This window comes from Symsagittifera roscoffensis, chromosome 6 (assembly GCF_963678635.1).
Source record: "Symsagittifera roscoffensis chromosome 6, txSymRosc1.1, whole genome shotgun sequence".
Lineage (NCBI taxonomy): Eukaryota > Metazoa > Xenacoelomorpha > Acoela > Convolutidae > Symsagittifera > Symsagittifera roscoffensis.
This window is the reverse complement of record NC_087067.1, coordinates 2564171-2585414: the sequence shown is the minus strand read 5'-3', so window position 1 is coordinate 2585414 and position 21244 is coordinate 2564171. Positions and strand designations below refer to the sequence as shown.

The 21244-nt window shown below is 37.9% G+C and overlaps 2 protein-coding genes across 2 annotated transcripts in view; both read right to left on the bottom strand.

The window, feature by feature from the left end:
* Window positions 1-21244, bottom strand: part of LOC134848127 (copine-5-like) — a 546303-nt gene that overhangs the window by 343571 nt on the left and 181488 nt on the right. The window lies entirely within an intron of this gene.
* Window positions 873-9180, bottom strand: LOC134847960 (protein Jade-3-like). Its single transcript, XM_063865261.1, has 7 exons — window positions 8864-9180; window positions 7539-7813; window positions 7123-7298; window positions 6655-6767; window positions 3864-4239; window positions 2611-3369; window positions 873-2374 (listed from the first exon to the last, which is right to left on the bottom strand). The coding sequence occupies exons 1-7, from the start codon at window positions 9113-9115 to the stop codon at window positions 1344-1346; spliced, it is 2982 nt and encodes a 993-aa protein (XP_063721331.1). The 5' UTR covers window positions 9116-9180; the 3' UTR covers window positions 873-1343.

Sequence of the window (21244 nt, the reverse complement as noted above, 5' to 3'; positions counted from 1 at the left end):
GAGACAAGGAAATGAATAATTAATAATTATTTAGTTCGTAAATTTGCTTTCTCGTCTCGATTCTGATAGGTCAATATGGTATTTGTCTGCCTACTGACGATTATGAATTCGCGGTTGTCTAAATACAGACCGCACTTCCTTTGGCTGTTTATTTCTTGTTTTCTGGCAGCGATTAAACAAAAGGGTCAATAAAAAAAAACAATTTAAACAAAAACGGCTGTTTCGGCAGTCATTTGATTTCAAGAGCACTACTTTGGTTCCAAAAATTTCAGCTCCCGTGTTTTGTTCAAAACGATGATTAAACAGAAACGACCTTGACTAGATATAATGGAATAGCTAACTACCGCCTAATTTCTAAATTTTTATAAAGCCAGGTTCATTCTTTCCAAGTATCTCCGGCAGTTGCAATGAAAACAAAAAGACAAAAAACGTTACAAAAACATTGTTCACCTATCTGCTGAGTTGAAACGAACAGTTTGTTTATCAGGGGTCCATTGAAATCATCGAAGTTACTTTTGCGTGAAGAATAGTGTTATAATAATTGTAATTGTGATTTCTGCTATTCACAGAAAGGCTTATCAGGGCTGTTTTAAGCAAAGTCTGTTTCTAATATTTCCCGCACGCTTTTTGCCTCAAGGTCGTTGTTTGCAATTAAAACTATCACTTGGCACACACTTTCATTGTTATGGCAGATATCGATTTTAAGTGAATGCCTCAACACTATTCTAAGTGCACTTGTTTTCTTAACGGTGTATAATTTGTTTCATCGAAAACTAAAAATGTGCAAATATTAGCCTTTTTCAGTCAATATTTTGAGATTGTAAACACAACCTTTATTACTTGATAAAAAAAATGGCGTTGTGAAAAATATTTTTAAAATGGACAAAATTTATAAATTCAGAATTGAAATGACGGCAAAATTCCCGACAGCAAATATACCGTCAATATAATTCATAATTATAAGCTCAGACATATATACTCTCTAAATCTAAACCTTTTAAACATAATGAAAAAGAGAACAAAGACTTTCAACTCTTACAAAACAAAGTTTCGGGTCCAGTTCATTACAGCTCAGCAAATATGTATTGATTTCATTCAATTTTCACTTTTAGTGTTCAGTTAATCGTAGGATCAAAATTCTGAACATAGTTCAAAATAAGCAACAAAATCAAGCTGCTAATCATCAAAACTTAAGTTATAATATCAAAAAAGTAGAATCTGAAAGTAGCGATCTGATATTAGTTCTCATCAATGACCTTTATATGGGGGGACTTATATTTGTTGCAAACTATAAGAGGCACCATTTTAGCACGTATAATAGAATAGAAATTAAAGTCATTAATTCATAGGTCATCAGAAAACATTTTTTCAAAAAGCGACAGTTCTTTGTCTGTTTCTTTGAGATTCACATTGTCATTTGTAGATTTTGGTTTCTGGCTGCTTTCCATTGTTTTGACATCTGAAATTGCATCTTTTTTACTTTCGTTACATTTGTCTTTCGGCACAATGAGTGGTCTGCTTATTTTCTTCTTGATCCTTTGCACTTGATCTTTCAAGCTTGCACTATCAATTTTCGATGTCGTTTTCAAGAAATCGAAATCGATTAAACCATTCGGCGAATATTTTGAAGTCGACGCTGAAATTGAGGAGGTCGCTGAAGATACCGTGAATCCATTTTGCATGGAATGTTGCGGTGTTGAAATTTGCACCGGTGATTTTGATACTAAATTGATTTTTTTTCTTTCGCAGGTTCCCGGATTAAAATTTTCTGGTGATATTTTCCATTCGGCGAAAGTCGGCGACGCTTCATCAAGTTTTGTGAATATGTTATCTGTTTTAACAGATAAATTGCAACGTTTTTCGGTCTTTTTTGACAAAATCGACTGTTCGTTTGTTTTCTTTAATATCATTGCATCCTTGGACAGGTTTTGGACGGGGACTTTTGCAGCATCTTTCTTTGTAAAACCTGTGTGATTTTTATTTCCGTCTAAGCCCGAAACTACACCCGAACTGGTTAACTTTTTCGCACTGCTGCTGTTGCTGAATTCTAGTTTTCCAGTTGGCGTTATTCGGTTTGGTGACGATGATACTGCTACTTTGATATCGTCAAAACTTGCGCCCGAGAAGCCAGGCAACAAACCTTTGCAAGAAGTCGATTTTTTATCTGTGCACTCAGATGGCTGTTTGTTGGATGACTGTTTAGTTGAGTTAACAATGGCACCATTCGATATCGTTTTCTCCTTTGTTTCTGATGTTTGTATTGTCAACTTCTTTCTTTTCTTCGGTTTAACTTCATTTGCATTTCGGTCTTTTGCAATTTCAGATACATTTTTCCTTTCACGTTTCCGAGATTTCACTGTTTCATTGGTGGCCGCTAAAACATCTCAACTTGTTATTTTTCTTTAAACGCTGGGCCTGCAAAAATATATCTACTACCGACTTTTCAGCAGCACCAATTAAATGCATGATATAAAAAAGAACCCGATAGCCCAGAACATCAAGTTCTTTATTTCCTTTTATAATAAAGAATAAATCTTCGATTTAGTCTTCATGCATTTTCAGAGGGTCGTTATTCATTTTTGCCCACTTGTTAATAAACTATTTTCTTACCTTCTGTTTCTGAAAACTCTCCGGATCCGATGCCTTCATCTGCCGAAGATAAAGAACCCTCTTCGTGCTTGCGTTTGACCAGATCAGAATCTGGACACAAGATATCCGGCAACAGTCTGAATCCTGCCAGGACCAACTGACGCTTGAACATCTCGTAACACACTCGGTGGTACATCTTGAGAGAACGCTCTCGCTTCTGTACCAAATTGACCATATTGCGAACCTTCTCGAAGTCCTGGCGAAGAGCAACAAACATCGCAGCTCGGTTCCGAAGACTCTCCGCGGCATCTAACTGCGTTTGCTGTTCTTCTGTCAAGGTTAGATCCACCAGACCAAAATTAGTCTGCTCAGACTTATTACTAACTTGGTCTGAACACTGGTTATTAGAAGTGGGTAATGATATTCTGTTTCTGAAAAGTGCACCCGATATTCGTTTTAACTTCCAATATTCATACAACAAACTTGCGAGAAAAGGTTTCACATTTAGCTTTCTAGAAACTTCCTCGGGACTTGTCAACGTATAGAACTTGCAGAGAGCTTTGTTGATTCTATTGCGCATTAACGTGTTGTCGTCTTTAGAGATATTAGTTGTCGGAGATAAGGTTAACTTTTTATTTTGAGGTGAATTTGAAACCGTTTTTTGGGACATAGAACTTAGCCTCTGGTGATTCGTGGGCTGAACTTGTTGCGCTGAATTGATACTTTTCCTTCGCCTTTCTGTTGTATGTTTTAGGCAGTAGGATTTGAATACTAGATCGCCTGTAACAAAAATGTTTCTGAATTTTAGTCTTAACATGAAATTAAGAATCCTGTCTGATATTGCTAGTTTTCACTCTTAACAAGTGATTAAGGCCTCACAAAGCGTGATCGCCTTTTTTGAATTGAACAGGTCAGTTAACAAAGGAACATGAAAACCAGCAATCAAAAAATTTCACCTGCAAAATACGAAAGTAGTTTCCACTTTATAAGACTCAGAGAACCGCTACCAAGCAGTTGAACTTTAATACATGTATGTCACCCTTCTGAATTCATTGCGATATTGAGAAAATCTAGAGAGAGCCTTTTGAGCAAAATTGCCGTGGCGCAATCAATTTGACAAAAGTGGACTTCATGGAAGATTCGGAACCAAAAAAATAGCCGTAAAAATGGTACGTTACTTTGCAACCTTAGAAGAAAAATGGAACTTTTAGAGAAAAACACGCGGGGAATGCTAACCTTCTCCCCCCCCCACTGATGATTTTAAAAGTTCTAACCCGTAGTGGCGTGTTGCGTAGTGGTGATATCCAGGTTATGATTAAACCCGCAGGTCACGTGATATGATATTGCACAAGTCTTGTAACTGCACTGAATACACGCCCCCACCTTCTCCCGACACAGTGTGCACACCAGCGCCCATCTGGAGTCCGGAATAGTCTTCAGCTGGACCACTGGTTCCATCTTGTACAAGTCTCCGAAACTGGTCTCAGGGATCCAGAGGACACAGGACACGTGACACCACCGTTTGCCATTGAGCGTGCTCTTCATGGCGCCTCCAGAGTGTGGACAGAGGAAACATCTGGGTTTGAGACCGAGGTAGCAAGTACGACACAGCCAGTCTTCCTCCGGCACATTTGCTATGCCGTAACAGCCCTTTTTGAAACAAAACAAAAGACAACTGAAAAATTTTACTTGAGTTATTTTTTGTTATAATCTGAAAATTTTAAGAATAATTCAATTCGCAGATCGAAAGCAGTGACTGTTTAACGACCAGTTGCTGATTAATGAAATGACCAATTGGTCTCTCTGATACGGTTAAAAAATTGAAAGTTAAATTATCTTGTTCAAAATGAAATTTCAGTAGTTTCTTCTAGGATCAAACTCAATAAGTCGAAAAAACTATATGTACGTAAGTTTTATACTATTCACTAAATGCCAACCAAAAAACTTCCCGAGTTGATTAACATTCAAACAAAACCTACGAAGTGGTAGGGTAGCTAACCCGACAGTTTTTGTGCAGACGCCCTGAGACGAAAAAACTTTAATTGTAAAAAAAAATAAGTTGAAATACATTTTGAAACTCCAAATTTCTCAGCCCCTTCCTCAAACCAAACAAAGCCAGAAGAAATTTTGGGCTCATCAAATGACACAATGCTTTGGGCTCAAATCATAAACTGAAAGCACGGCTTTTTGGCTGAAAGCAGTGTGAAAGGCTACTTAGTCCATTTTTTGTGAGTACAATAAAAAACAAGTAATTGATTTTGCGAAAACAATAAACCACGACATAATTCATTTTGACTAGTTTTCCGTATGCGTACCATTTCTGGAACAACTTTGAATTCAGATTATATTCAGCAATCGAAGAAAAACAGATTGGAAAATAAGCCGATGAATTTTAGACAAAACAAGAAAGCATTGAGCACTTGGAAAAGCACATGAAAACAAAGCTAACAAGGTTTCAGATGAAGATAATGATCCCAAAGAACTACATTAAAACCTATAGCAAAAAAAAATCTGACAAGGAGTCGAGCCATCTACATATGTCAGAAAAGTCTGAGAAGTTACCTCTAAACCAATATTAGCCATGAATGAATTACAAAAAAAAACACAAAAACCAACAAGGAGAGCCGGTTGCTGTGCAAGAAGCAAAAATCACCTGCATGTTACGACATTAACAACTAATAAAAAATCAAACAAACATAGCAAACAGACAGTTGAAAAAGAGTCAATGAACGAAAGTAAACGTATTCTTTCTAGCCGCAACTTTCAAATTTACAAGAAAAAATAGATAGCCTTAAAGCTCTTTGATTTTCTATAACAATTTATGATCGACATTTTTTTTGATAAATTAAACCAAATTAGAGAAAACTGGATCAATAGATAAAATTTATATTTTGCTGGAAAATCTGATAATTAAATTCCATTTTTGAAATTGAATCAAGTTTTTTGAAATCTTTATAGTTTTGCTGTACGATAGTGGAAATTGCTTACCTCTTAACAAAGGAAATGAACTAAACTTGAAAAGAAATCAAAAGTCAAACCGCTAAAAAAAGTAAATTCGAGCGTGAACAAATTTTAAGAAATTTACTTAAAAAAAACAAATAAATCATCGCGCCCTATATAAGAGTCTGAACAACGTTCATCGACTCTTAATACGACAAAAGTAATTTTAAAAACCAAGAACATCATAAATTAAAATAGGCCAAAAAATGCAAAACCGACTGAATTAGGTAAAAAACTGCAAGAATCAAAGGTAACTATCGCTGCAATAACGTTCAAATTATAGTAAAACTATGAACAATGAGTTTCAATATGATGCTACACTTGAACACCTACGAGCATTCCTTGGGGTACTTTAAATAAGGCAAAGAAAAAAATCGACCCTACGCTATAAATCCTTCGAATCCCCTGGTGCGAAGGGTTTAAACTAAAACTGCAACACAATATGGAGGTCCCGTATTAGTCACTTATTGCACTGCATTTGAATTCTAAGCTACAAGAGAAGGACAACGTTGATCCGTTGCATGAATTCAAATAAGTGCTCTCTACGGGAATCAAACCATAGGCCTCGAGCATCCCAGTCGACCACCCTACACAACTGTGGTACTATAACACATTAGTCCCCAGCTCGCATGTGTAATATACAGTTAAGTAAACGTTTTACAGAAGAGAGACCATTTTGCATAAGTAAGAAAGGGATTTTTCAGCATCATGCAGACCATTGATTTGTTAGTTAGTTATTATTGAACTACTTTTAACACTTGACATAAAGTTTTGCTTCACTTTTGTGCGTAACCATGAGAAGATGGCTCCATCTCGATTCAAGTTTTAGTCAATTCCCTCGAATTTAGTCAAATTTTAGTCAAATCTTTCATGCGTCCTTTTAGATCTTGTTAACTTTCTTCACCCTTATGGAACCTTGTAACGAAACTCCCCTATTTAGAAAGAATTGAACATTTAAGCATATACAAATTTTGTACCTTGTAACGAATCCACACCTTGCAAAGGGGGGATAGTTAACAATAACTTTAATTTTTACAGAGACCCATAGTAGTAATTGCACCTCACCTGGTGTACTGCAATATCACACTTGTCACAGAAGAGGATCTCATTGCCCTCCTCGCATGTTCCTTCTCTACACACGTCACACAGTGTGTTCTCGTCATACTCGATCCCATCCGCTGAAACAGAAAAACACAATCAAATTTATCAACATAATGAGACAGACACAGTTCACACATAGCATTATTCATTAGTTCAAACTGCAGGTAGCTTAACTAATATCCAGAAACGGATATAGATGGACGGGGGGGGGGGGGTTCAGCTCCTTGACCAAAGGTCCCTCTGGTACTATTTTGAGACATGCAATATTGGCTGAACGGCCCGAAAAATTTCTTAAGGTGACAGGCGCCAACATATACTAAATTGGAGTGGGGTTCAAAAAATATCAATTTTTTGGTCAAAACTTTTCTAATAGTTTGTTTTTGGTACAACGAATACTTAAATATTTGCACTAGTCAACAAATGTTAATCAACCTTTTTCGTTGTGAACCAAAAGCTGCAGTCTGGAATGCGATGTCTCTTCTAGGAAATCGATCACAAACTCGAGTAAATTGTCACTCATGCTAGTTCCCATTTGGGGCGAAGAACAGAGGGCTAACTCTTCATTCACACAATGCATCCACAGCAGATCTTGGTCGTCACAGTTGTATCTAAACACATTTAATGTTGAGCCTCAAAATGATTCGAACTCACTTTTTTAAATTAATGTTCAGCCTCAAAATGATTCGAACTCATTTTTTTTTATTAATGTTGAGCCTCAAAATGATTCGAACTCATTTTTTTGACAAGATGTCAATAATTCCATAACTTAGTTTCTCGGTTTTTTTATTCGTCTGATTAATTGATTTTTATCATATCTGAGCAAGCAATTCCGACACGTTTTTTCTTACTTGGTCACAAAATGCGTTTGCAACTGTTCACACATTGGTGGGATTGAGGTGTCAATTGGTGTGATTGTGGCTAAAGGCTGTTGCAGGTCCAGATTACAATTGCTCGTAATAGTTTCTTCAGGTTGAATACTGATACCACCTTCTTCTTTAATCAGACCCCTCGTCGATAGACCTCCCCAGGCATAGTTGGGCAAGTATACATTGGAAGGTGGAAGGCACTCGTCTGGAGCGTCTGAGAGTTCCAACTCTCGATCCAAAGTAACGCTGCGTGTGACCTATGAAGCACAAATACTTGAAAAACTACTGGCTTATAATATTCACACCACACAGAAGGCGAAGAGGAGCTTCACGCCACTTTCAATACAACGCCGGAACAGCACGGCAGCTAGCCGAACGAAAATAAAATTCTTTTACACTCGCCCCTCACTGCAAAACTTTCCAAAACTTTCGTAAATGCATGATTTTTTGCAGTAAGACATGAAGAAAAAACGTGTTAAACAAGCGTTTCAATGGTAGCACTTAATTATAGGGGAGTGTGGAAAAGAGCCCAAAAGAAGACGAAATCTGAGCTTTAAATTAAAAAACGAAAAAATCAACATCAACGAAATTTTTCATACGTTTGTCTACAAATAAATTCATTTTGAAAACTCCAGAATCATAATTGCCAGTGTTAAATTAGTAGTGTTAGTATTGAAAAAAATTTACGCAGAGGCGAAGCTACACTTTGCGAATACAAAGGAAAAAACGGCAAAAGTTAAACCAAAAAGACAAAAAAAGGAAAACGCAAAAATCTAACCTCTTGCCATCACCGCCATGTGATCTTGGAATAAGTTAACAGTAACACTAGCCACCAAAAAAAGTGTATCGAATACACGCTTTTAAATTGTCAATGCTATGCAGCAAAAATGCCTCCAAAATTAGCAACCTGTGCGCGTACCGTGGCATGACGGAAGGGCCCATTTTAATTGACCTTTTTTAAAACCAAAATTAGCATTATTTTTTGCTCGTTGGGATAAAAACAGTTTATTCGTACTATATTACAATGGCTTGTATAATCAAGTGGTAGCAAAGCACACAATAATTAACGACAGTGGGGCCACAAAAAAAAAGTAAAATTTGAGCTTAAAAAAGTTTCGAAAATTACAAGTTTTTTACGCTACCCCCACAAACAGACTCATTAAAAAATATTTTTTCACACTTCAAACGACGTTTTATGAGGCAACTATACCGATATAACATGAGCCGAAGAAACATTTGAAGCAAAAAAAAAGAAACTATCATATCATTGGTGGTCTGGGGCATATGTGAAGCCATGAAAACCACACCTGTATAGGTTTCTCCCAATCCGTTCTCCACGTGTCTTCAAGATATAATAAGCCCCCTTCATTCGTCAAATTCACAGCATCTCCAACTTTCATGTCCCTGATGTAATCCAAGCAGTATACTTCATTTGAATGTACCTCTGGCGTTTTAGCCGGTGCCATATGGCAACCTTTGACTTGAATGTGACATTTTGATGATTTTACTTTTGATCCAGATTCCACAGAGTCCCGTGGAATTAAAAGTTTACTGTCCATTAACTTTATCTAACTTTAACTTCTTTCTGATTAAATGTCAACTATTTATTCTAATTTAATTCATATCTTCTGGAAAAACATAGCCCAGTGTCATATAAAGAAAAATTCAGGCAACGAAGTAAGCTCAGGATATCATGTTTACAGAGTTTAAGACTCATGAAAATCCTGCATCGATAAAAAAGGCAAAGCAAACAAATGAAATATATACTAGTACACGACTGCAAAAAATGTTGCTTATCGTAAGGTTAAAAATATCATATAATAAAATTTAATAATAACATTAATAAAATTTTCAAACGTTTAATAAAAATTCAAACGTTTTCGCACATTTAGTGCATCACCAGAATTTAAAATATTACAATAAACATTTATAGAGCGATCAAAGAACTGGAAAATTGACAAAACTGTCTAAAAAATGTGCTGAAAATTACGTAATCTTCAAAAATATTTTCCTGTAAACTTCTGAGATTATTTAGTTTTTTGTTCTCAAATTGTTGAACAGTAAATTATATAATTAAATAAGTTTAACACAGAGACGAAGCTGAGCTTCGAACCAATTACGATACAAAAAAAACTGAGAAATGTCAACAATAACCTAATGTATGTAACATTGGCGCAAATACTTCATAGTGACGGAGCGTAGAAAACAGCACACCTATTGACGACTGACCGGCGTCAGTTACCTAAGTTCTACCCGTTTTCACCTTCTAGACCTAGCCAGTTGATTTTCTGGTCTGTTTAGGCTAAGTAAAAGTTGCCAATTTTAGGCCATCAGTCAAACGACTTTTGATCAGCTTTCGTTACATGCGATAACAACCACATAATTGGGTCTCGCATCCCCAGACTACGTGATTGCTATTAAAAACACGGCTCGAATGACCTATTTTATTATGTTTTTAGTGACAGTTACATACTAAATCCATTGGAGATGGATTGACCCTTTCCTTTTTCTAGCTACTCATGTTCTGAAATACTAAACATTACTGGAGTTAATTCAAATGTTCAGGGCATTAGAGCGGCTAAAAAGTCAATTATATAGTCTCTAAGCATATAATAGTTTCTGGCACCGGGCCTCCAATTCCGTACTCTGTGCCAATCGGTCATATTTGGAAGTTTGACCTTGAGAAAACGTTTAGTCTTGATTTTGGGGTGAAATGCAACTTTTCAAAAATTCGAATTGAGCATGTCATGCTCAAGCTTCTCGCGACAACTGAAAATACCAGAAAATAAGATTAGAAGAACTGAACTCTAATCGCGGGAAAGTAAACGAGAATAGCAGCGGGAAATTGCTATTCGCAATTTCCAATACATAATTCGAACAAGAGTAGAGCTGTCTTATTCTTGGCAGAAGACGGAAAGTGATCGCAAATAGAGAAGAAATAAATTAGAGTGGACCAGAGTGAACCTTCGGTGGAAAGGTGGACAGCTGAAGCTGCTCAATTAAAACATTCGCCCGGAAGATACATATCAACGGAAAATAAAACTAAGTCCTAAGACGACTGGCTAACGTCTAAACAGAGCTTTACATGTTTTTAACCGTCTCTACCAAGCCAGTACTTTCGGTGGTCTTTCTAACATCGGGTCGACAAAAACGTTACTGCTTTCGGCTTCGGTCAAAACACTCAAATTAACTAGATTACATGCAGAAATAGTGAGCTCATGGCTGGGTCTCAGTATCCCCAGACCACGAGGTCACTCCTAAAATCAGGGCTACTACTATTTATTGAATTATGATTGTTTTTGTTCAGTAGATAAAAATCATCATCTCCATCTTAGATGGATCAACCCTTTCCCCCATTTCTTAGCTTCTCATCCTAGCAAAATGAATTCAGATGTTAATTAAATTCAACTCAGGACATGACAGGGAAGCTAAAAGTTTATATAAGTTAATAAAAGTTCCAGTCCTGAGACCCCTCCGGATTCCTGAATCCGGGGAAATAAGGCTCTTATTCTCCTTCGGAAGGCTGTCTTCCACCCTTCACCGTTGATCGCAACGGCCTTGCAACTATTGTAGCGGCACAAGAGTTGCAACTCGGAGCGGTCTCTGCTACTTCTGCAATTCGTTGTTGTTTTTCAACCACAATCTTCGTTGTTTTCGCTATCGCAACTAATGTTGTTGTGTTTTTCTTCCAGTTTTCTGCCAACATGGCCATTTCTGACGTTTCTCAGAAATATGACGTCATACTTCGAAATTTTAAAAATTTGAAACACCGGAATATTCTAGCCTTCACCGTTTGGCCAATCGTTCCAATAACGCTCTTATTCCTTCAAAATTGCCAATTCGGAAGGTTCGCTGTTAAAAACTCGAATATGCCGACTCTGCATTTTGGTCCATTCTGCCCGAATGTCACAAATGGTCCAGATCAAAATCTTATTTCTTTAGTTAAAACTTGTTTATTTCAAACTTCTCGAGTTAAACTTAATTACTCAATCAACTATAGAGTTGCTTTATGACTTAGTGACTCAATTCTAGAGGTCGTGTCGGTATGTGAGTGCCTAATGTAAACTTTTTGAGTGTATTTTATTTTGTTATGTTGAGTTAGGGAGAGTTTTTAGGTTGACCCATCTTAAATGGATCAAAAATCCACTGTCTAATAAAAAGTAACCATACATAAGGTTCCGACCCTGTTTTTAACGGCGTACGTGTTTTTTTTAGGTATTTTGAGACCTGAGTATGGGGCCATTCTTATTTTTTAGAGTGGGGGTATTTTGGTATTGGCCTTTAAGTTGTGACGCGGGTTTTAGTCCCATGTTGCAAGTGGACCGAATTGGCTCCGATCGCTTGAGGTAGAAAAAAACAAAGGTACAAAACAAGAGATAGTGTACCTGACTCTTGAGCCAATATTTATAGGGCCTATTTTTCTTTAATCTCATATGTGAGCTAAGTAGGCTAGTCTTACATAGTTTTTTTATGGCGCTCGTGGGTGTTTATACGACATCATGACTACGGGATCGAACCCACTTTACGCAGCTTCGGGCTACAAGCCCATTCTAGAGTACCGGTGAGCGTTTCAACGGGAACTTATTCACCTTCTGGTTGTACCGTGATAGTTTTTCAAGAAAACTTGAGGAAAACTCTCGGTGCGCTTTCCGAAACGAGGCCCAGCTAACCGAGTAATGGGGGCCACTAGGGGGACAAAAAATGGGTGAAAGAGAAAAAGCAAAACAAAAACTAAAAAGACTAGAAATAGGATTAAAAAACCATATAAAACACAAAAAAAGACAGTGGCTTTGACCTCCAGATTAGGTGGATCAAACCTTTATATTAATTAAAATAGTATACCCATATTGTTTTCCAATAAGATCGATCGTCTCGATCAAATCATCAACGTTGTACAGGTGCCCAAGTGTTGGGAGTTGTAAGGTTTTCAGATAGCTTGTGACATCAGTGGAGCACTGGGAGACTTGACTGGAACAGGTGACCAGCGAAGTGAGAAAGTGGACAACTGGGAGACTTGACCACTGGGAGACTTGACTGGAACAGGTGACCAGCCCAGGGGGAAAGTGTGACCAACCAGCAGGTGACCAGCCAGCAGTATGATCAAAGCAGAACAGAGCAAACCGAGGAAGGTGCACAGTGGTGTTCAGTTTGGTCAACCGGGTATCTTTATAATCCACTTTACAATATAGGAAATAAGTAAAAAATTGGATAAGCGGATACCCACTGTTTTGAGGAAAGGTTTTTACTTGAGCAGAGCTTGGAATCAGGTTCTACGGACTCTCTCTCGAGAGGCTTAGCACCCATTGCGCTCAAGGGTAATTTTCAGCTTAAGTGGAGCGCTAGATAGGGGGAGGTTAGAAGGGGTCTGCTTAAGATAGAGGTTGGCGGTTCAAAATTTTAAAAAGGGGGGACATATTATAGTAACTATTTAATCGATTGCGTCGCTTTAGTTACATTAGTAGACCCAGAGTCTAAAACGATCCATCTATAGACTCAGAACAAGAGTTGCAACGCGAGGAGAACCAAATTAAAGATCGAATTAAGTTAGGTAACCTGGTCGAATCAGGTGAGGGGATCGGAAAAAGACAGTTTTTGGAACCCAAAAGGAGAATACCACATAAGACCGCTAGTAGGGGGGAGGTAAAACGCGTGACGGTCAGGTACCAGACATTTTTTACGAAAGACCGCATAGGTCGCCTTTGAATTGTAGGTATACTTACCTTTCTGGTTTTTGTAATTTTCATTTTTTTTGAGCTTTCACAATTTTTTAACATTTTTGGGCAAGATTTCAAAGAATTTTAACGAATCGGCTGAAGTTATTGACTAACAAATAAGTCGTGTTTCGACTTACATCGGATTGAAACAGGGAAAGTAACTTTAGGGGGCATAGTAAAGAAAATGTTGGTGAACAGAATTGGGATTTGGGGATTTTTTAAATTAACTAGAGCTCCAGAGGTGGTACTGGGATAGTGGATCGGTTATCCCAATACTCGACATAAGGTACGGCGGAATTCGTCAATCAAGCGAACAAACACTTGAGCTACAAGGTTGGAAGAAGTAAAAGAGTCTCGCCGGTAGTCTTGGGATAGTGATCTAGGTGTCCCAACACTCAGTCTTGGGACAGTGATCTAAGCGTCCCAACACTTCAGCGTTGGGTCCTAGGAGAGTTCAGAAAGGTCCTGGGACAGCAACGAAGTGTACCAACATTTGAGCGAAGGGTCCTAGATGAGTTCATAAAAGTCCTGGGACGGCAACGAAGTGTACCAACACTTGAGCGAAGGGTCCTAGGAGAGTTCAGAAAGGTCCTGGAACAGCAACGAAGTGTACCAACACTTGAGCGAAGGTCCTAGGAGAGTTCACAAAAGTCCTGGGACAGCAACGAAGAGTACCGACTCCTGAGCGAAGGGTCCTAGGAGAGTTCAGAAAAGTCCTGGGACAGCAACGAAGTGACCAACACTTGAGCGAAAGGTTCCTAGGAGAGTTCAGAAAAGTCCTGGAACATCAACGAAGTAAACCGACACCTGAGCGAAGGGTCCTAGGAGAGTTCAGAAAAATCCTTAGACAGCAAAGAAGTGTATCAACACATGAGCGAAGGGTCCTAGGAGAGTCCAGAGAAGTCCTGGGACAGCAACGAAGTAAACCAACACCTGAGCGAAGGGTCCTAGGAGAGTTCGGAAAAGTCGTGGGACAGTAACGAAGTGTCCCAACACTTGAGCGAAGGGTCCTAGGAGGATACATAAAAGTACTAGGACCGTAATAGGACCAAAACAAAGTGTACCAAGACTTCAGCGATGGGTCCTAGGAGAGTTCAGAAAGGTCCTGGGACAGCAACGAAGTGTACCAACACTTGAGCGAAGGGTCCTAGAAGAGTTCAGAAAAGTCCTGGGACGGCAACGAAGTGTACCAACACTTGAGCGAAGGGTCCTAGGAGAGTTCAGAAAGGTCCTGGAACAGCAACGAAGTAAACCAACACCTGAGCGAAGGGTCCTAGGAGAGTTCGAAAAAGTCGTTGGACAGTAACGAAGTGTTCCAACACTTGAGCGAAGGGTCCTAGGAGGATACATAAAAGTACTAGGACCGTAATAGGACCAAAACAAAGTGTACCAAGACCCCATCGAAGTATCCCAACACTTCAGCGAAGGATCCTAGGAGAATACCAAGAAATCCAGGGACAGTACCAAAGCATCCCAAAACTAGAACGAAGAGTCCTAAGGCCTGAAACTGATTTAGACTCAAAACTGATATAAACTAATTCGGCTGGTTTTAATCTTTAATATATTAGGGAATTTTCTTATAATTTCAATCAGATTTTACAGTAGGGACTTGTAAATATTAAAATTGTAGATAAAGAAAATTGTATATATAAAAATCATGAAGAGAAATAGGGTATCGATAACTGAAAGAAAGGGAACAGGACTTAAGCAAAACCAGACCACAACGCAAAAGAAACCAACACCAATAAATTCGAGAGTGATGAGGAATAATATTTCAGTGAATATGGTGAGCACAAGAAGTAACAAGGAACAGAAAAGTCCTGGAACAGCAACGAAGTGTACCGACACCTGAGCGAAGGGTCCTAGGAGAGTTTAGAAAAGTCCTTAGACAGCAAAGAAGTGCATCAACACATGAGCGAAGGGTCCTAGGAGAGTCCAGAGAAGTCCTGGGACAGCAACGAAGTAAACCAACACCTGAGCGAAGGGTCCTAGGAGAGTTCGAAAAAGTCGTGGGACAGTAACGAAGTGTCCCAACACTTGAGCGAAGGGTCCTAGGAGGATACATAAAAGTACTGAGACCGTAATAGGACCAAAACAAAGTGTACCAAGACTTCAGCGATGGGTCCTAGGAGAGTTCAGAAAGGTCCTGGGACAGCAACGAAGTGTACCAACACTTGAGCGAAGGGTCCTAGAAGAGTTCAGAAAAGTCCTGGGACGGCAACGAAGTGTACCAACACTTGAGCGAAGGGTCCTAGGAGAGTTCAGAAAGGTCCTGGAACAGCAACGAAGTAAACCAACACCTGAGCGAAGGGTCCTTGGAGAGTTCGAAAAAGTCGTGGGACAGTAACGAAGTGTCCCAACACTTGAGCAAAGGGTCCTAGGAGGATACATAAAAGTACTAGGACCGTAATAGGACCAAAACAAAGTGTACCAAGACCCCATCGAAGTATCCCAACACTTCAGCGAAGGATCCTAGGAGAATACCAAGAAATCCAGGGACAGTACTAAAGCATCCCAAAACTAGAACGAAGAGTCCTAAGGCCTGAAACTGATTTAGACTCAAAACTGATATAAACTAATTCGGCTGGTTTTAATCTTTAATATATTAGGGAATTTTCTTATAATTTCAATCAGATTTTACAGTAGGGACTTGTAAATATTAAAATTGTAGATAAAGAAAATTGTATATATAAAAATCATGAAGAGAAATAGGGTATCGATAACTGAAAGAAAGGGAACAGGACTTAAGCAAAACCAGACCACAACGCAAAAGAAACCAACACCAATAAATCCGAGAGTGATGAGGAATAATATTTCAGTGAATATGGTGAGCACAAGAAGTAACAAGGAACAGAAGGCGAAAGAAAAAACAATAGAATAACAAAGCATACCAGCAAAAGAGACTGAACTAGAAACAACAGATCAAAGTATAGATGGAATGGAACAGAGGGAAATGGACGATATAAGACGACTCACAAACGAAGAGAACGTCATTCACCGAGAAGATTGCTGCGATGGTCGGAACGAAGCCAAGAGAGAAGGAGGAGATAACGGCAGTGACCGAGAAAATCAAAACCTTTGGGACAGTTTCCACGATAACGACGGAAACCAGGAAGGATAAAGAGGAAACCATGCAAGAAGAAACAGCTAGCGAAGATAAAAGAGCTGATGGAACGAAAACAAGTTCAGTAGAGATGGGTGACTTAATGACAAAGTTAAATGGTATAGACAAAAACTTGAAGTGCAGTGAGGAGGACCGCCAAGAACTGAAAAAGGAAATAAGACACAACAAAAACGAGAACCTGGATAACTACTATGTGTAAGCACGGGCCACGGAAAAAAAACTACAACAGATATCCGGCAAGGTAGAGACTACCGACAAAGAGCGAGAGAAACATATGAAGAAGGATATGGAAGAGATGAAGAAACGTTATGACACCGTGAATGAGAAGTTGTGGAATCTAGAGACCAGAATGGATACGATGAGAGTAGTAGATGTTGAGGCTGACCAGGGGGGGGGGGGGGAGTGGGTGTGCATGAGAGACCCCATTTATTAAGATACGTTATAGATTTCCGGTCTCCCATGCTATGTATTAAGATTGGATTTGGAGGTTACAATGTATTAAGATAGTGAATACCAATGGTAAGGTTTCAGTGTGATGGTAAGATAATGGCAAGAAAATGTCTAGTTTTTTCGCAAAGTTTTTGGCGCGTGTTATCTAATTTGTAAAAATCAAAGGTTATTTAGGTGTAGATTGTGTAATGAAGGTCTTTTAATTAGTTTTTATGGAACATGGTAAGTCAATGGCAAGAGTTTTTGGGTAGAAACATGATTTCATTTTCTATCTAGAAACTAGATATCAGAGGATGTTTTTTATTTCGTTCTCGATTGCATAATTCTTCAATTAATCTCCAATATCATCTCTTCCAACCTCAGTATTTTTGAAAATTGGAGGAAAAGTCGCAAATTTTGATTTTAGTTCATCTGGAACAACTAGATCGCACTGAACATAGCCCAAAAGAGATCCATCTTTTATTTTTGCTAGAAGGGAGTCTGTAGAAAGAAGTCGTTTGTAGGGAAAACGAGTTCTGACGTGATTTTTGATCTTGTCATTGGTTTTGAAACTTTCCCACCAGTCACACTCCTACATTTCTTTAACTTTGTATCCTTTCTCTTTTATGTATTCCCGCCTCATATCATCCATCTCTATCTTCTTATTACCTCGTTCAATATCCTGTTCTGTTAAGGAGGGACGAGTTTCTTGACAAGAAACGAAGTGGTAGTAACATCCCCTTGCTTCGAAAACTGTCTTACAGTGATCACAATATCCGTCGACATTAAAACAGTCGATTATTTTCTGTTTTCCTGATATAAAAAAGCTCTCAATTTTACAATCTGGTCTTGTTTTCTGGTGAAAAGACATGACCATATTCTCAAAATTGCGAGTTCAATTATGTCTGGCCTTGAATTTTTGCGTATCATTGTCAAAATCCCATCTAGTGTACAGTCCTGTTGGCATCTCTTGAGACATTGAGAAAAGGTAGAGCTTGCTTGCATCAATTCCAACGATCAATTTACAAATATTTGATGAGTTTCTTATGAATGTCTCATCAACTACAGCTTTTCGAGTGAATACAATGGAAGGTCCACCATTCATATCTTCTCAAATTTTTTCACACAAATCTTTATCATTTTCGCAAAATGGATAAAACTTGTAATTTGTAGATTTGTGCAGACATATGTTTGCAAGATTTGAAATAGTACATCCAAGTTTTAACATATCTATCCCCTTGTTATAATAAAACTGAATCATTTTTTTGCATTGCTTCCAGGGTTGGAACTACATCCTTGTTATTGTACCACTTCAAAAAGTCTCTGAACACGGTCATTCCGTTTTTCTTCCAAGTCTCTTGTAAGTAATTGTAATTGTTCAATCCAGATAGAGGAATAGTCTTGATTTGAAACTTTTTCAGGGGTTGTTGTTCGTCAAGCCCACTCTTTCTCAACTTCTCATAATCAATGAAGTCTTTGTCTAGAGGATTGTCGTTTCTAAGTTTACTAAAAAAGGCTTCATACGGCGGCAATTCGGGAAAATCAAGTTTGTCTGGGTGCTCAAACCACTCATAGCGAAAAAATCTTTCCGTTTTGCTAGCTTTATAGGTTTTGAGAAAGGAGTCCAGAGTAGTTGCCCCTCCCAGAACATTCATTATATCGAGAAATTGTACATCTCCAAACTTGAAAGATATAAAGTCATTTGCTTTTTTGATGACGGATGTTTCTGGTTCTTTATCGCGAATCAAATAGGGGATTAGGTAGGATTTGATCTAATTCAAATCATGTCTAGCGCTGTTAAATCCAAATACAGTTAAAGTATTTACATATCTCTCCAGATGCTGTTTCAAATCGATGAACTGATTTTTCTGAATTCGTAAGAATTGTGTTGACATAACTGCTTCTCCCGAATCTTCAATGCATTTGTCTTCATACTGGAATTGTTTTTTCGAATAGTTTTAACCTCGCTCCTTTAGCTGATCCAAAATCTTTTTCATTCTTTCATTGACAGCTATTTCAATATCTTGAAATTTTGTTCTCATCTCCAGCTTACTTTTTTCAGCCAACAGTTCGAGGTTGCTTACAAAGTCAATTATTAAGTTCTGTGTATCTTTGTTGTACAAAAAGATGGGTTCATCAATCAGATTCGATGATATCAAGACTGAAATTGGAAAACGTTTTCCAATCCAGGTTGTATTTTGTGTTTCTTTTAATTCCTCTGAAGGAACACAAATCGACTCAAAATCGAAAATCGAAAGTTATTGAAAAGTTTGTTATCTTCAGAAACTGGATGATTGAATCCTTCTAGCTTTTCAAACAAGGTTTCTCGATGCTCATACACGTTCTCTGGGTAAATATGTCTCACTCTGTCCTTGCATCTCAGAAGATGCTGATTGGAGTGGTCTGATTTGTGAGAAAAGGTGTCACAGCTAGGATATCGAAAGCACTTGAAGAAACTATCAATATCATTTGTATGAATGATGTGAGTGTTAAATCTCAGTAGCTTAAGTGTTTTATCGAATCTTCCAATACTTCTTCGAGCTAGTTCTCCTACATATTCTCCTTCTTGGATATCAAAATCGTACATAAAGATGTTTCTTTGCACAATTCCTTCGACAGCAGGTAAGTCTTCTACAGAAACTCCGCAAACATTTTTAGGATCATAACCAGATTTTGATATAAACTCTTTAAAGTTTATGGAAGTGTGAGAGTCGAGATCCTTGTAGCCGTTCATGTACATTGCCAATGCGCGGAAAAGACACAAATGATTTTGTGAGGTTCCTTGTTTTTGTTAGATAAAAGACAGTTAACAGATTGGTTTTTCAGTAGAGGTTCGGGTAAGACAGAGTTCCGACATCCCATTGGGATGTTTTTCAGCAAAACAGCAAAAATTGTAACGTTAGTAATCAACTGGAACCTCCATTTTGTGTTCTGACGTTCTTGGGTACATTGCTCCACAATATCAAATTTTTCTACTTTTCCTTGGATTGTTATCAAGTGTGCTTTAGTACAGAGCAAATGGAATTTTTCAAATAAAGCTTTGTTGTCATGGGCATAGAAATATCGATATTCATCAGTCTCAAAATTTCGAAGAACAAACTCCAGAGCAATGTTGATTTCAGCGGCAGAGTCGAATTGTTGAAGACTTCTTCAAGTTTCTCGTTGATTATTTTAGTATCTAACTTGGAAATTTGGAAGTTAAATACCTTATGTATCCCATTTTCCATCTCCGTAATCACCAGAAAATGTTGACAAGCGCTAAGTTCCTCCTTTCGTTTTTCACCATCTTCCCCTTCTTCCTCCACAATCTTGTTCAAGTCCGCTACAGTATCACTGGTTTTCCGTTGCTTAGTTCCATGTTTCTTTCTCCGATGTTGTTAGAGAGAGTATTAACTTGGGAACTCATGTTCGCAAGAAGGACAAACTGTCCACTGCTTCGAACTTGTTTCAGCATGCTTCTTCGCAACATGATCACTCATCACCTCTTAACTCTTTGTATAAAAATGACACTTTGGACACTTATGTTCCTTTTGTTTTTCACACCTCTTTCGATGTCGAGCTGCAAGCTGGCGAACATACATAATTCCACAATCTCCACACTTGACTTTTTCATTTCGGTTTAAGGAAGGCATTATCTAAAAAAAGTTTGGGACTTTGGAAATGTTCAAATTTCAATAACTCAATGTACCAATTGAATAAAATTACTTACTTTTTTCTTTTCGCGAAGTAACCAATTGTAAAACTTGAAGTAAAATTCAATTGACTGTTTCTGTTTGGCAAACAAAATGAATGATTTAACCCAACAAAATGTTGGTATTTATACTAAAAATAACATCATCGCCTACGCATTTATCCTTTTATGGTAATGACGTCATTGTTTAAATAGAAGCAACATCACCGCCTACGCAGTTTTCCTTTTATAGTAATGACGTCATTCTATAAACAGAAGTGTCGTCACCGCCTACGCATTTTTTTTATGGTATTGACGTCATTCTATAATTAGAAGTGACGTTACCACCCACGCAATTTTCCTTTTATGGTAATGACGTCATCGCCTACGTATTTCCTTCGCAAGTTCTAGAATTTTCCAGAAAAGTTTTCAACCAATCAGAACTAAGCAGTTTCTAGACATAACTTTGGATCAAAAATAATCATTTTCAAAAAATGTCAATTAAAAACATTTGAACTTCCTCGAGTTACTCTGCAAGAAAAAAGAAAATATTCACTGTGATTTCCTTATTGATGAAATAGATGTAGATTCTTACTTTTTCACAATTTTTTGGACCATTTATGTTGTCCAAATAGAGTTTTCTGACTAAGTAAAGGTCTTTTTAGGGAAACTTACTCAATCAAAGAGTTTACTTTTGATCCACATATTACGTATAAAAGCTATAAAATTACTGCCGAGTTACACCTGACTA